The sequence below is a fragment of the Mus pahari genome, chromosome X (genome assembly GCF_900095145.1).
Source record: "Mus pahari chromosome X, PAHARI_EIJ_v1.1, whole genome shotgun sequence".
NCBI lineage: Eukaryota > Metazoa > Chordata > Mammalia > Rodentia > Muridae > Mus > Mus pahari.
Window position 1 is genome coordinate 10107905 of NC_034613.1, and position 16781 is coordinate 10124685.

The 16781-nt window shown below is 38.5% G+C and overlaps 1 protein-coding gene across 1 annotated transcript; it reads right to left on the reverse strand.

Moving 5' to 3' along the window:
• Positions 1-711: 711 nt before the first annotated feature.
• On the reverse strand, positions 712-15983 carry Fundc1 (FUN14 domain containing 1). Its single transcript, XM_021188040.1, has 5 exons — positions 15833-15983; positions 14992-15148; positions 11792-11867; positions 2843-2971; positions 712-2144 (listed from the first exon to the last, which is right to left on the reverse strand). Exons 1-5 carry the CDS (start codon positions 15858-15860, stop codon positions 2067-2069), a joined length of 468 nt encoding a protein of 155 aa, XP_021043699.1. The 5' UTR covers positions 15861-15983; the 3' UTR covers positions 712-2066.
• Positions 15984-16781: the final 798 nt, after the last annotated feature.

Sequence of the window (16781 nt, forward strand, 5' to 3'; positions counted from 1 at the left end):
GTACAATAAAAGTGTTATCTTTTGTTAGGTTTGGGTTTTAGAGATAGGGTCTATAACGTATACCTGGCTAGCCCAGAATTCAATATGTAGACCAGGTTGGCCTTGAATTCAGAGGCCTGCCTGCCTCTGCCTCCCAGGTGCTGGGATTAAAGGTGAACACCATCACACTTAGCCTTTGCTGTGAGACAGAAGCTTACTACGTACCCATTGTAGCCTCCAGTCATTCTGATCCTCCTGCATCAGCTTTCTGTATGCTGGAATTATTGCAGTACACCATCATTTCCAACTCTTGTTTTCATTTGTATATTTGGAATCTTAAAGGAAATTCTCTCCACTCAACACCGTAATTGAATAGCTCCCATATTACAATATGAATTCTTCAGGACTGGAATATTGTAATGCCTCTAATTGAAAGCTTGAGAGCAGACATATTGTGTTTTCCCTACTCTTCTAACATATCACCCAAAGAACAGACACTATAGCCATCTTCAAAATAAAATGACTACAGTACTTTGAAGTAAACCTGCCTTGCTGCACAGTAGCCCCCAGTTGTGGTGCTCAGAAGCAGGGCCAGGTTCTCATGGTTCTACTGACAAGAGCTGAACACATCAAGATATTTGCTCCTTTTAATTTTATAACAATGAAAAGTTTAGCCAGAGAAAAATGGAGAAAAGCTCAAAAAAGAATAACAAGGATTTATAAGCACAATCACTTCATATTAAGAAACTGAGTTTTATTTAGCATTCTATATGAGGCACTAATGAGAATAAAGGAAACTAAAATTCAATTGTACATTTGAATTTAAAGAATTTCAAGACAGTACAAGCACACAGCTTGTAACCAATATCAAAAATATGAAATGACACATTTACAAGACACAGAGTATACAATGGGAACGCCCTATCTCAGGAGATAATCCGAGTGGCTGAAGACTGTTCTGCTGTTTTCCTCGGGGACAACCAAGAATTCTATGAACAAGAATAACAATATTGAAAGCTGTTCTTGGACAAGAGATGCTCGGAACAAGTGTGAGGCTGGCCCAGAGAAACAAGTAAACTGGCCTAGTGCTCAAGAAATGTAACGCTAGCAATGCCTGAGAGCCCTAGTGCTTACATCACATAATCAAGGAAGCAATTATATTTAAGCTACAATTTTAGGACTACACAGAAAATCACAGTTCTTCAGACAATAAGTTCATATTATACTATTAAGTATTTTAAAGCAACCTGTACCTTTTGGTGAAGAGACAAAAAAATAATTAGGATTTTTAGAAATTAAAAAAATGAGATGCATCTGAAATTAATAAAGCATATCAATGACCCAACTAATAACATACTCCCAAATTAGTTCTATCTAAGCTATCAGGGATAAACAAATCAAACTTGAAAAATTAGAACATACAAGGAGACGTTTTAAAAACTGTAGACATTAGAGAAGGGGAAAGTGTTTTAGTCATTTAGTATTTCATTACAAAATCCTCCTTTAATGTAAATATTACACATAAGCAAAGTAAGAAACAGAAGGGGGGAAAATCTAAAGATTGATATATCAGAAGAGTTTAATATCTTAATAATTCTATTGTTGCCTTCCACAAAGGGGTAAAACAATTCTTCCGTTTATTGCAAACACATCGTTAAAATAAAATCAGCCATAATATTGAAGCTATAAGACAATTTTTAATTATTAGCACTAGACAGTAAAGCACAAAAAACTTTGAAAAGTAGGGTAATATTTCATTGGACAGTACATGTAACAGCTTTTGTTTTGTCTCCACTATATCCAGTGATGATAATCATAGGCTAGTTTATAAACAAACATTACATTTAAAAATTTGCAAAATCCATGGTTGCTCAAGAATACTATTGTTTACACACCGCATAGGTTGTCTTACAGCAGATACTAGCTTGGGAAGCTTCAGGTGGCAAAATGCTAAGCTGCTGCATGTGCACTTGTCCAGCCGGCTCTTCCTTACTTTGGAGACTGGTAGCCTGTGCCATTAAGAGATAGCTCTGCTGCTACAGTCTTCCTCTAACTGTTGGATCCACTACCATAGAGCCTTCAAGTCCTTAAGACGCCAGGCCTAGCAAAAAGCCTCCCACGAAGCCGCTGGATATCACAATGTTCTGCTTGATAAAGTCTGTTGCCTAAAAATCAAAGTGTCAATAAAAATACTCATAATGATGCTACAAATATTACACTGAATTAGATATTAATATATTACGTTAACTAGATTATATTACATATTACTTTGAATGAAATAGGAAAACAGAAGGACAAATGCACAATCTTACTTATGTATACTCTAATTAATTGACAGTCCCAAAACCAAATAGAGGTTAGGGGAAGGGGAATTTGGGGAAATAGTACTTAATAAAAATTTTAAGTTATGCAAATGGATAGTGGTAATAACTGTACAAAAGCATGTATGGATATAGTGCTTCTAAATTGTATACTTGCACATGGTAAACTTGATGTATTTATTTTAACAAAAATAAAAATGCAAATTTCAAAAGAACCTCTGATTTATTGAATTCCAGATAAATAACATTCCCAACTATTTTCTTTTTTTCTCTTTCTTTCTTTTTTTTTTTGGTCTGCTTTGCTTTCTTGAAACACAATTTTATTTTGTAGCTCAAGCGAACAGGCTGGTAGGGTGGTCTATAATTCATAGCAATCCTCCTGATTCAGTCTCCTAAGTGCTAGGATGATAGGTGAGCAACCACACTTGGCTCAAACATCATTAAGATAATGCAATCCCCAATCATATTTTCTATTGAAACCTATTAACAAAAAAAAAAAAAAAAAAAAACCAAACCAGAAGGCAAACATGTCACTGCCTGACCTCTTCGATTATGTTGTTGATCTCAGGTGCTGCTTTATTCGCTCGCTTCTTAATCTGTCTTTTTGCTTTGTTTACATCTTTTTCAACTCTCTTCCAGTCGATCTGTACATAGCCACTGTGACTGGCAACCTGCAAACATACAATGAGAATGAATACTAGCCCAGAAGTAGAAGGCCATGTAGTTTTGCAGGAATTCCTGGAGCTTCTAAGTAAGAAACTGTTATTGACTCGCCAATGTACTCAGTCAATAGGAACTGAACAAAGGAGATTTTGTTCCTGCTCTTCTTAGGAGTTCTCTGGTGCGGTTAGAAATGCAGAGTTTTAACATAGTAACTAACCAGCTCCTACATGCAATCAACACAGAGTTAATGAAAATATAGTACATGCTGGGAAAGATTCAAAAAGCTGTATTATAACAGCTTTCATCCTACCCTTTAGAATAGGGAATCAGCTAAAAAGACAGATTATCTAAAGTGTATGACTAATAAAAAGTACCTTTTACTTAAGTAGATGTGAAATACCTAGTAATCAGAAAGCAATCAGTTGACAAGTTATTAAAGAAATTTCAAATAGCCAGATAAAGGCACTTTACTAGCTCTGAATCGACTTAATTTAAGAAGAGAGTGTGGGGAAAAGGGAACCTCTATTTACTGTTGGAGAGACTGCAAACTGATGTAGTTCATTTAGATATCAGTGTGGAAAATTCTTTTAAAAAAAAAAAAGCTAAAAATAATTCCACCAAATAACGCAGCTACACTACTCTTTGGCAAATGCCCAATGGACTCCACATCTCCTCCACAGGTACCTGCTCAGCCATCCATGTGCATTGCTCCTCTGTTCACAGTAGCTAGAAAATGGAAACAACTTAAAAGTCCTACAACTGATGAATGGGTAATGAAAATGTGGTACATATATACTATGGGATGCTATTCAGTTGTAAAGAAAATTGAAAGAACTTCCAGGTAAACAGAATTAGGAAACATTTTACTGAATGAGGAAGCCCAGACCCAGAAAGACCAATACCACATGTTCTCTCTCACCTGTGGGTCCTACCTCCAAATCTTCAGATTTGAATAGATAACCTGGGCTAACCACAGAAATCAGGAAATAAAAAGGGGCTCAAAAGTATGGGGTATGCTAGAGATAGGAATAGCAGGATACAACTGATATGTGTGTGTGGGGGGAGAAATGGGCAACGAGGCTTAACTGGGGTGGGGGGAGGTCAATACAGAACAAGGAGCATGAGGAGTAGGAAAATAGAACTAAGGATGTTTGAAAAAAGTCATATGGAATCATGTTATTTTCTATTTACCTAAAATGTACAATGTAAAGGATAATGTATATTCATTTATATATATACATATATGTATACACACACTCATAAAGTTATGCCACTTAGGCTGACAATACTACCCACAAGAGCCACTGACTGTTAAACAAAAGCTGATGAAAAATGCTATCTTGACTTGTTCAGGAGTCCAAGAGACTCCCAAAATAATATAGGCTATTGCTACTGCCCTTGGTAATCTCCCACAAGTTGAAAGTAAGTAAGTATACATTGCTGAGCTCACCATGCACTTCAAACGGAGGACTTGAAGGATCTGAGCTAGACATGATCTAGAACCTTTCTTCCTGAGGACTAGCTCTCATAGTACCAGGAGGTGCTATACAAAATGGCAAGGGAAAAAAGCAACCAACTGTCCTACCCACCCATTATGCCTATTAATCACAATTACCAGTATAAGAAGATAGCCCGAAAGGCACAATAGTGACACTTATATTGTGGTAGTAACCAACAGATAGCTATCTATTTGGACTTAAGGCCTGCTCAACAGGAAGACAATTAAGTCTAGTACTTACTGGAAACCTAGCCAACCACACACAAGTAGTGAAATCAGAAACCTCAGAGGTGAGCCCAGTACTGCTACTTTAATCGTCGGAATTCCTAACTGCAGTTTAAATACTTATCTTGATAACCGGATAAGTATAGCTTTTACCCATAATCAAAGCAGCTTTGCTTTGCAACAGATAGATATGATTACAAAACACAACTCAGACATGAGGGATACATCTATAACACAACTGCTGCACCTAAGGCTCATGGAGTATCTCAGAATAAAAGGGGAGAATCTAAGAGGCAAGGGACCAGGAAATTTGCTGTAAGACCTTGTCTCCTACAAATGGCAGGTAAGCTACACCCATGAAATCTCACCAATACGGCTGCTTAAAGAGGACCTGAACAATGAGAATACCAAATACACAGCTATAATGGAAAACAAAGTTTTTCATGGGCCCCACCCTTACACAAAGAACTACAGACAACTAATGATTGCTGAAATGGGGAGAATTAATCAACCCCAGGGGAGAGACTCTTATTGGGTATCTGGTTCCAAGTTGTCATCTCTGAAATCATATACATACATGCAACACTAAATGCATGCATTTATACCTATATATAATAATAACAAAGTGAAGGAGGCCATGAAGTTTGACAGCAGGGTATGCAGAGAGAGCTGGAGGTAGGAAAGGGAAGGGGAGTAATGATGGGCTTTCACTTTCATTTAAAAACTATAGTAATTGCTTTCCATAATAAATTTCAGACAGTCAATCCTTTTATAAAAACTATAGCTAAATTCATCTTAAGAACCCTTACATGAAGCTACTGGGCCAATGGCAAAAGTGGAACAGGAACAATAGCAAGATGTAACCAGTATAAGTAAAATATAAATATAAATAAGTAGACAAGAAGTAAATAATTAAACTATATATACTATTATAAATAACGTCTATCAGTCTGATACATTCTTTATAGGCTTTTAACAACATACAAGGCTTTAAGCACGTATAAAATATTTCAAATAACAAAAATATCTTATTTCATATAAAGAACCTGACCTGCACCGTAGGCTCTATTTTTTTTCTATTTTTCTCTGTGACTGACTCCACAGTAGACTTTGTTTATCTGCAGCTCTTCCAATACTCACTCACCAGGTACCATCAGACTCTATCCTCAGCAAGAGAGGTGATCAAATTGATTGACACATGAAAACTTTTCTGGTAGAGCCTGACACAGCGATTTGGATCATAGGCAGAGGTGATAATGAACTTTAAAGGAAACGCTCTCTCTAAAAACCGAAAAGTTGCCTTACAAACTATTCAAACTAGTTGATTGCTTTGTAACCTTTACAGAACTTAACTGTAGGTTGAATTTCAACATATCTTTTTATTGAAATGCAAAGATTTTATGCATGTGCATGGCTTTAGTTATTGTTAGAATAGCCAAAATGCTCTCCATGTTAACATACACTGAAGTAGAGTATCACACAGTTGCAGGGAGATGAAAAATCTTGAGACAGTTAGTTCAATGTCCCTCTGGGGTCCTCCTCTCTAATACCTCCAAGCAATCCAAGTTCCTTCCCTGCACTCTCACCATACCACAGGCACCCATCCAGCTTGGCCTTGACCATATGATTATAATTGTTTGGCAGAAACTCTGTATCCCTGGTAACAAATAATGTCATGCAAGAAAATGAGTGAGAAATGCTGAGTGAATGATAATAAAGACCATGAATAAAAACTAAATCTCCAAAACTGTGCTAACCAATCTGTTTCAAGGAGCACTCAACAAAGTAACTGGACTAGATTATCCCAATGGTTCCTATTATGTTTACGAGTGAATGAGAAAATGGTTTCTACAGATGAGATTTTCTTGATAAGTTCATTTCTAACTTACCTATATAACTTAAGTATAAAGAAATGCAAACTAGGCAGACTAGAGAAAAGTGGAACAATGATGACCACTTTTTGAACTGTATTTGACTTTCCTACAGCACTTCAATATTTAATGACACTGAGTAAAGAAGCTTTATTAGCATAAAAACTTCTCCATTAAAAGTAAGGAGTATGGCTCAGTGGTATAGTCCTTGTCTGCATATAAGACATCCTGAATTAGAGCCCCAGAATCACAACAATAAAAAAAATACATGTTAAAAATAGCACCAAGCTTTCAGCAAAGATTCATTTCTGCTTAGTAGCTGTAAGGAGGTAGATGGGACATTCTGTTTGTCAGCCTCACCATAAATGATTCACTGGGAAGACGCCCCAACTCCCAATTTCAGGTCTTCAGATTTTTTTTTTCTTAGACTAGCTAGATTTCCCGAAATAAAGACTCCCATTAAGGATTTGGAGTTATATCAAATTTTAGTGCCTAGTTCTTAAACAGGAACACATCATCAGACACAGAGGACAGAAGGTTTTTTTTTTTTCTCTTTATTTTGGTTTTCAAGACAGGGTTTCTCTGTATAGTCCTGGCTGTCCTGGAACTCACTCTGTAGCCCAGGCTGGCCTCAAACTCAGAAATCCACCTGCCTCTGCCTCCCAAGTGCTGGGATTAAAGGCATGTGCCACCACTGGAAGGTTTTTAATACAAGCTAGGAAGGGGAGGGGCACACTTAGACAGGGGGCTGGGGCTGCATGTTTAAGTCTTAACATTGCAAAACAAAACAACAAAACACCAACAAAAACACAAATTATGGAAGCAAAAGCTGTAAGGAGAGGTTTTAAAACAAAACAAGAGCTGAAAATGTAGCTCAGTGGCAAAGTATTTGCTTAAGTATGTACAAGGCCCTGTGTTTGACCCCTAATGCCATAAGAAAAAAAACAAAACAGGGAAGGAGGGAGGGAGGGAGGGGGGATGGACTAGGAGGAGGGAAGCAAAGAAAAATTGGAGGGAGGGAGGGAGGGAGGGAGGGAGGGAGGAAGGAAGGAAGGAAGGAAGGAAGGAAGGAAGGAAGGAAGGAAGGAAGGAAATTTTAAAAAAGGCAGGCAGGCATGCTGAGGAAATGGCTCAGTAGGCAAAGGGTCTGCTATATCATCATGAAAACCTGATTTTAATCCTTAGTACTGACATGGAAATGCAATGGATGTATTCTTACTAGAAGCACTTGGTAATCAAAAGGCTTTAATATGTTTGTTTTGTCTCAAAGGAATGTGAAAGATGAAAATGGGTGGTTAATTAAGGGTCTGGGTTGTAGCCCAGAGGGAGAAGGTCTGCCAGGCATACACATAAGACGCTGGGCTCAATCTCCAGTACTGCAAACAGACAGCTATCATTGCAGTGTTGTCTGTAACACTGAACAAATAAACATTCTGTATAGAATCTAAGAACTTCATGCATGAGAGACCATTTGACCCAACACTCAAGACCTGTGGCCAAAGAAGGCAATTACTTCAAACTAGCATCTGGCGATTTAAATAATTCCAGCCCAGTCACTTTTTTTTTTTTTTAACAGTTCTTTTTAAATTCACTTTACATCTCGCTCACTGCTCCCCTCCTAGTTACCTCTCCCATCCCCTTCACCTTAAAAGGTTGGGCTCCCCTGGGTATCCCTCCCACCCTAACACATCAAGCCACTGTGGGAGCTTTTAAGAACCTTTTGTTTTCAATTCAAATTAGAGAAGGCATCAAAGCACACGATTTCTCCCTATCTTCATGGGCTACAGACAAGCAGTTAAAGTGGTTTCCACTGATGTTCATGTTCTTCTCCATAACAAAAATGGAATTCAGGAGGGTCAATTTCATATGAACATAGTCTACCTCCGAATCTCTTTAAATAATCATAAATACCTCATAGGAATTAAATAAGCACAAGGGTTGGTGCTACATGTATGGCAGTGGTAGAATGCTTGCCTAGTGAATTCTCAGTAACAACAGATTAATAGACATAAAAAGTAGAAATGAAAAACTCTGCTAGAAACTGAAGTTGAAAATATTTCCCAGAAAGTAAACCAAAAGGAGAACTAAAAAAACCAGGAAGCTAATCTATGAAAATTAGATAGCCAGTCTAGGAGATCTATATCATAGAAAATATACTGGCCAGGCAGCGCTGAGAGTAAACAAAGAACAGGAACTTATTAGCTAATATTAAAAAAAAAGTGTTTGAATTGAAAAGTGTTACAATGGGTAAGAATAGGCCCACACCAAGGACTACAATGTGACAAACCAGAACACAAACACACACAGAAAATCTGCTAAGGATTTGCTGGGAGGTGGGGGGTGGGAGTGGGTGGGGAGGGAGGGCTGCATACAAATAAATAGCCCTGCACTAGAACTGCTTGAGACTTTAAACAGCAACACTGAACTTGAAGACAATGCAGCAATATCTAAACTCAGCTACATTATTACTCAAATGGGGGACAAAATGAAAATGTCACACATGCAAAAATCTCAAAAGTTACACTGTCCATACTTATTTTCTCCACAAGTTACTTGAAGATGTAATGATGGGAAGACATGTCTCTTGAAAATAGGAAACCAAGACAAAGCAAAGGGAATATCCAGAATGGTACTGAAAGGAAAATCCCCTAAAAAAAAACCTAGCAGGACAGAAGATCCTGAGATGGCCCTCTCCAAAACACTAAACAGGTTACCTAATGCATATTCCTACAAGAGAAGATTTAGATAATAGGAATACATGCCTTACTCGAAATAAGGGTCTAAACCTCAGTGTTTCTGTTGCTTTTTCTGCATTAAAAAGAACATTTATCTGTTCGTTTTTATTCTGTTTTATTTGCCTGTTTTCTGAAGAGAGAAAGAAGGTGTGGAGCTGAGTGGTGTGGAGGTGGGAGAATCTTGGAGGAATGGGAGAGGGGGAGCCATGATCAGAATGTACTGTATGCATTTTCAATTAAAAAAAACCCATGAATTCAAGAAGCTCACTTAATCATAGCTACATAACTATGAAACAATACTCAAGATGGGGCCAGAGGACATGGGGGAGGGACCGAAAGCATTCAGGTGGAAATAGAACAGGATGACTCAAAAATAACAGTGAATATTCCATAATGTGTAGCCAATAGTGAACTCCTGCAGCTGAAAGATCAAAAATTCGTCAGTCAGGGAAAAGGAGGCTCTGTGAGAAGTTGAAGAGACAGCTTCAAGGGAGGGGTAAAGGCAGGATAGGAAGAGCAGAGGACTAAGCTCCGACAAGCCCTCTACACGTATGTGTCCCTTATTTATGGGCATATATAACTGTAGAAAGCTGAAATACTCATAGAGCATTGTCTACTTTTCTAAAGTTAAGCAGGGATAATGGAGAAATCTGTAATTGGCTAGGACTCTTTAGTTGTAAATACTACTGTACTAAGAGCAGCTCCAATGTCTATTTAAAGAAGGCAATATGACAAATATCTACTGAAAAACATTTAATATTGTTACCAGCAAAGCTTTAAGTCTTAACCCAAACTAATAGTTATCTTTAATTATAAGCAAATGTTATGATATATGGAATCAGGCCTAAGCATGTAAAGCAATTAATTAGCTTTAAAGCTGCCACTTCTTTCTCTAGTTTTTCTTTCAGGTCCCCCCTACTGTGTTTTCAAGGCTAATTATATCTGTGGGTGAAAGTGATTTGCCACAGACAGGACCTGAGCCCTTCTGCCTTAGACTTCAAAAATGCCAGGCTTAGAAAACCAGTGAGAAAAATGTGGATTTGAACAGTGAATGAATACTGAACACCTGAAACAGACTTCTGAGAGGCAAGCATGCAAGAGCAGATGAAAACAAACGCACAATTCAATTCTGTCAACAGTTCTAGTCCACTCTGCTTCAGTCTAGTGCCCTTTGCACTGAATGGAAATGATAACTCAGTTTCCAAAATACTGACAGACTTATCTATCAGTCTATCTATCATATCATCTGTATCATTCTATACAAGTGCAAGCCAATTCAGCATACGCGTACTCCTCTTCTGTATTAAATACTAGCATACATCCAAATAACTAAATTTAGATATTAATCACATTATTTTACTTCTAGCACAAGAAAGATTATTCTTAATGTTGTTATTAATGAAAAGATAGCCTTAAAACAGCTGGCTAGGAAACTACTTACACCAACACTTAATTCATATAAATACTATCTCTTTGCACTCAAGATGACTATGTTGGTTATTACAGGATCGATGGCTTAGGCACTAAAGTCAGATTCTGGTTGCTACGAATAGCAATCATTTCTTAAATATGGTATAACTAACAGTTCTCTGCATCTTTAAAATTGCTAACATTTATTCCCAGAGATCTTCAATTTTGAGATTTACTGTATTTGATCTTCTTCAGGAAATGCTATTTTAAGGAAAATACATATCAAACAGACATAATGGCAGATAATATCCTCATAAACACTCGTAATAGCAAAGGATTTTAACCCCTAAAAGAGCATGAACAAAATTAAAATTTTAATCCACCTGTTGCGGAAATAGGACTATAGAAAGGATTATGGATATTTTTTAAAGTTAAATTTCTGCTATCTGCTTCTTCCTTCCTTTCTGACTTCTCTCCCCCAGAATGTTTCAATATATATCTGGCAGGCCAAGGCTGGCCCGGATTTGTACATTCTTCTGCCTTAACCTCTCTCAGCCTTTGCAGTGCTGGGATTCCAGGCCTATACCACACTTGGCTCTGGTTCTTCGGTTTAAAAAAATTGTCAGAAATGTGATTAGTTGCTCAATGTTTGGCATTAGTTTATGGGAAAACTATAATGTATGCACAGTACGATCTAGACCAGGTACACATCCATAAGCCCAGGATACTGGTAAAGCTCAAAGGCTCAACTACTAAAATACACCCCCAAATCTGTTTGGTTTGAAGATTATGTCTTGCTCTGGACTTGTGGTCCTCCTCCCTCGGCCTCCTGAGTAGCTGGGATTATGGATGTATGCAACCACACCAGACTCAGACATCACATCAACACATGAGCATATTAAAGAATCTAGAAGTATTTGTTTTCTTGCATGACAGATGCAAGCTTTCAAAGCACATTACGGTTTTTCTATAAACTAATGTGTAAAAGAAAAATTATACCTTCTATTGAAATGACCAGGAATGAAATTGGTAAAGTTAACATTCTCTGCTCTGTCCAAACATTGACATATAAAGGTCTAACTAACATACCTGAAGAAGAAGGAAACCACCACCTACTGCAGTTGCAGCAAGTTTTCCAACCTTCTGGAATAAAAATCCTGCACACCTTTAATGACAGAAATATTGAAAGATGAGAACAAGCATTGATGTACTAAATTTCTCCTACATTTTATTGCTTTCCTAATAAAAGCTTAATGTCTTTCAATTTCTTTTGATAGTGTCCTTTGCCCACTCAGAAATATTCAGTGTTTTCCTTCAGTCATACAGGGTGGTTAAAGTGCACGCTCTAAAATGTCTAGGATTTGCTGCATAGTGAGGAAAAGGTGAGAAGAGGGAGACTTAAAAGGAAAATCAAAAGAGCAGCTATTGAGAACAATCATGAGTACTTGGGTTCATTATACTCTTACATTTGTGTAAGCTAAGTTTTCCCACAGTAGTCACTTGTTTGGTTTGCTTAATGCAGTCAGGGTGTTTCATAACACCTGGGCAACACTCTCCAAACCAGCTCCAACGCAGATAGTTTCAAATGCATCAGCATCTTTGTGTTATTAATTTCCTATGAAAAACTTTCCTGCCCCTTGTGTCATTCTACTTTGATGAGTACACTGCCCACATTCCTCAAAGCTTCCTTATCTAGTATTAATTTTCTGTATTGTTTTGTCTCACCTAACTTTGTAATGTCAGCCTATACCTCTTGAGCACACTCATGGTCCCTTCACTATTCTATAAAAGTATCGCAGATTTCTAATCCTAGCCTTGTGCCCTGAACTGGTCTTCCCACCAAATTAGTGTCCTTCGTGACACTGTACTTGGAAATCAGGTCACTATTTATGTAATTAAGCAAGATGAGGTCATACTGGAGCACAGTAGCCCTTAATTCAATAGAAGTCATGTCACAGGGACACAAAACAGCCCAAACAGCTGCTACTGAGGCCCCAATTTCTAACTGATGGTAGTATCCCCCATTTGCCAGGTCATATTCATCTCAGACTCCCATCCTTATCTTCAAACACCCCATTTAGAAAACATTACCTGTTTTCTCCTTCCTATTTTTATTATTAATTTTTTATGTAGTGTGTGTGTCTAAACATTCACACATGTCCAAGCACAATGTACATGAATTGGTTCTCTCCACCATGTGGGACCTGTGGATAAAACTCAGGTCACCAAGCTTGGCATCAAGCCTACTTGCTGAGCTATCTTGCCAGCCCTCCTTTCCACTCTTAGGGGCATCATTACCTTTGGAATGTAACATTGGGATTCCATAGCTTTGCTTCTGGGTCACACTCTAACAACAGAATCAGTATTCAAGGCCTCCAGGTCTCCTAGCAACCACCTAGTCTCACACTAGTTTTCATTTCTTATTATCAAAAACGTATGGCTAAATCCAATCTCCTTAAGCTACTCATGTCTTGAGTTGGTCGGTCTCAAGTGTTAAGTTAGGTTTATGCCTATATTAACTGTTCCTCTTTTATGCCACAATATCACATCAATGTTATATCCTAAAAAGATTTCAAATGTTTTCTACTCTGAATCTATACTACAGTTCAAATCATTACAACAAATCACTTATGTAGCTGGCAATATCACTTAGAGTGCTTGCAAGGTCCTAAATTTGTGCCCACACAAGACAAAAACAAAAACAAGCCACCTGACTGTAAGTGTCCTATTACACAGATCAGGTCATAGAGATGGCTGAGCAGGTAAAAACACTTGCTACCAAGTCTAAAGATCCCAGTTTGATCCTCTGACCTCCACATATATACTGGGACACATCTGGGCCACACACACAAATAGATGGATGTAAATACCCACAAACTATTACATAGCTCCTGGGTTGAATACTTGTCTGATACTGACAATCCAAATGTATTATTATTGTTGTTGTTGTTGTTATTATTATCAAGAATATGTTTCTTATACAGGAGTCAGTAAGAAAGAAAAAAGAAAAAAGCAAGTAGTGAAGTCTTCATTTAACCCCAGGTTGAATGCTACACAAGCTGTGTACTGGTCACTAAGATGGCCCTACTAACCTCTGCTTTGCCATTAGGGTTTTCAGGAAAACCTGGCAATTATGGGCCTTCTTAGCAGGTTAGGTCTGTAAGAAGAAAATGTGCAACAATCTGGCTTTCGGCCATGATTCTCACTAACCAATCACCTCTGGCACCAAATTATAAATGCATTTAAGGGGGCAGAATTATAATCATCCTACAGCAAATCATCTAATTGACCAAGGCCCTCAGCAGAAATTTCTGTTCTAACTGTATGATTTTTCAATAAAGCAGTATTATTGTGCCTGTACTCCATGGAATCTTCACAATAATTGTTCTTTGTTTTAAATTATAAAATGTTATTTACAAGAAGGTATGGGGTCATCATTATTCCAAGGTTCATGAAAAAAAAAAACACATGAAGAAATGTCATTTTCCCATGCCAAGAGGAAGTATGTAAATATTTTAATTAGCACAAGATGAATTTACCTTAAAATGTAAAGAAAAAAATGCTTACAACTTAAGCACTGTCCCTTCAAAAAAAGAGTAATCAACATATTTCAAAATACTGAACTGTTTCTGCCCCCTTTTATCCGGTTAATATTTTATTCCAAAATAACAGAATTAAAATACATGGTAACAACAATGTAAATATGTGCTTATATGAGTTGTTGCTTGATTAATGGTTATTACCCACTCCTTATTGTACCTCAAGTTATTGCATAGTAAGTAATCATTGCATTAATTCTAATGCAAAGGCAATCTTCTCAGATCTTCTTCAAAGCACTATCATCAGAACTAGTAGACAAAAAATAGAATCTGATGCATCATCGTGAATATTTTTTACAGACCATTAATGCTTCTATGTACAGAGCTGAGAATCTTAGAGGCTAGTTCTGCAATGGGAGTTCTCATGTTTTTTCCAATTGTTGGCACTGAATAGCAAATAACAACTTACTTATAATTAACTTGCTGAAGTTGGAAATTTGATAATGAATTAAAGGAAGGGTAAAGGGTGGAAACAGAACTATGGTGGGCCTTTGACAGAGGGAAATCATCAAAATCCAACAAGGACTATCTGAAGGCTGATACAACCAATTAGATCAGGGAAAAGCCCCAAAGTTGTGCTCTTCTGGAATTAAACAGTGGGGAGCCATTGAAGATTTATGGAGGCTGTGCCATTTACAAAAGGACAATAGCCAGTTTCCCCCTAAAATTTAATGAAGAGAATGTTCTCACCAGCCAGTCACGCCACCCATTACAATCTGAGTAGCTACTGAGTATTTTTCTACCATAGGTCCGGAACTGTGGCCAAATACTCGATTCCACCAGTGGTGTCTTCTTGCATACTCAGTTAAATCCAACACTTCGTAAGACTCGTCATCGCTTTCATAGTCTTTAAAAATACAAGATGGAAAAAATAAATAAATTCATTCATTCTACAGTCTGAAACGTCTCACAAACTGTTTTCATAAAACCTGTGGGACAACTCACTGTCATGTCTGGCCTACAACTAAAAAAGCCCAGATGTAAACGAACGAGCGTGATCAACTCGATCCCAGAGACTATAAAGCCTCAAGCAGAAAGGGCCTAGTAACAGCATCAGCATTTCCTTTCGAAAGGCTTAGGGACCGGCAGCCAGAGGCCAGCTGAATTACAAAGCAGTGGGCGGTCACCCGCACAATGAGAATAAGGTCAGGGCAGGGTACATTTCCGTCTGTGGGAAAGGGGGCGAGGGGATGATCCTTCCCTGAAAGGAAAGGTCAGGAACCCAGCTCTGACTAAAAAGCAACCAACCAAATGGAAATCAACCCGCCAACCCTCCTAATTTTGCAAGATGGAGAAGGGCTCGAGGTGGGGGCAGGGCAGGGTCTAGCCTTGGTTAGGTGTAGGTGAGCGTGCTAAGTTCCGCAAAGGAGGGAAAGGAGACCTCTGGTTCAAAGGGGCTCTCGCAAAGGGGCTACACAGCGACCGAGCCCCAGAAACACCGGAGGAGGGAAAGGGAGAAACACCATAGGAATAAAAAGGTCGAGTGCTGTGGGCAGCGTCCCAGAGACTACTTCGGGCCCTGGCTGCTCACCTTGGGGAGGGGGGTTCCGGGATGCCATGATACCGCCAGCGGCCAGTTGGGGGTGGTCCCCGCCCGCCTCTCCCCAACACTTTAAAGGACGCTCTAGGCCGAGATGGAAGTCTATGGTCTCTCGTTTTTCTCAGCCTCCTCCTCCTCCTCCTCGCCCCGCCCACACAGTCGCGTCACCACCACTCTTCCCGTACACGATCTCCAACAATTCCTGCGCAGCCGCAAGGCTTGGGATTTGTGACAGAATAGCTGGGTCCCCGCCCTCCAATTGCTTATGGGAAATGTAGTCCCTGCTCTTTTCCACTGTAGCCTGGGCCTTCCCCAAACCCGCTCTAAGTTTCCAAGAGTGTTTTGTTGCTGTTGTTTTAGTATGGTTTTTTTGTTTGTTTGTTTGTTTGTTTGTTTGTTTGTTTTTACGCTAAAGGAATGCAGGGAGGAGCGGCTCAGGGTACTAGAACAGGATAACCAGTTTAGTTATGGCAGACTGTTCTTAAAAAGTCTTTAGTCAGGATGCTTCAATGAAGCTGTCTTTCTGATTAGGTGCTCTTTTTTCAGGCCCTGTCTTTGGCCTTTTGTTCTTGCAAGAATTCTGCTGACTTTAACAGAAATTTCAGGCCTGCTTCTCACCTGATGTCTAATAACCCAGTCATTCTCCAGTAAGAACCCTATTAAACTAGCTCAGCAATGAACTCCCTGTCTTGGTAGGATTCTACACTTTGACCCCCTCAGATTACGCACTATAAATCTCCAGGTTTTGTTGTTGTTGTTTTTTCCAAATTAAAATAGACCCACTATCTATTTTAACAAGGGTCAGGGAAAATATTTTAAAGGTTTTTTTTAATGAAAATTTTTTTAATTAGATATTTTCTTTATTTACATTTAAAATGTTATCCCCTTTCCTGGTTTCCCCTCTAAAAATCCCCCTCCCCCTATCACTTCCCTACTCCTC

What these genes read in the sequence shown, in the direction of transcription:
- Fundc1 (XM_021188040.1), bottom strand. Translation starts at nt 15,860, where the DNA reads ATGGCATCCCGGAACCCCCCTCCCCAAG. An exon ending in CCGGAACCCCCCTCCCCAAG is followed by an intron (nt 15,149 to 15,832) that starts GTGAGCAGCCAG and finishes GTATTTTTAAAG; the next exon opens with ACTATGAAAGCGATGACGAG. An exon ending in ATGGGTGGCGTGACTGGCTG is followed by an intron (nt 11,868 to 14,991) that starts GTGAGAACATTC and finishes CTGTCATTAAAG; the next exon opens with GTGTGCAGGATTTTTATTCC.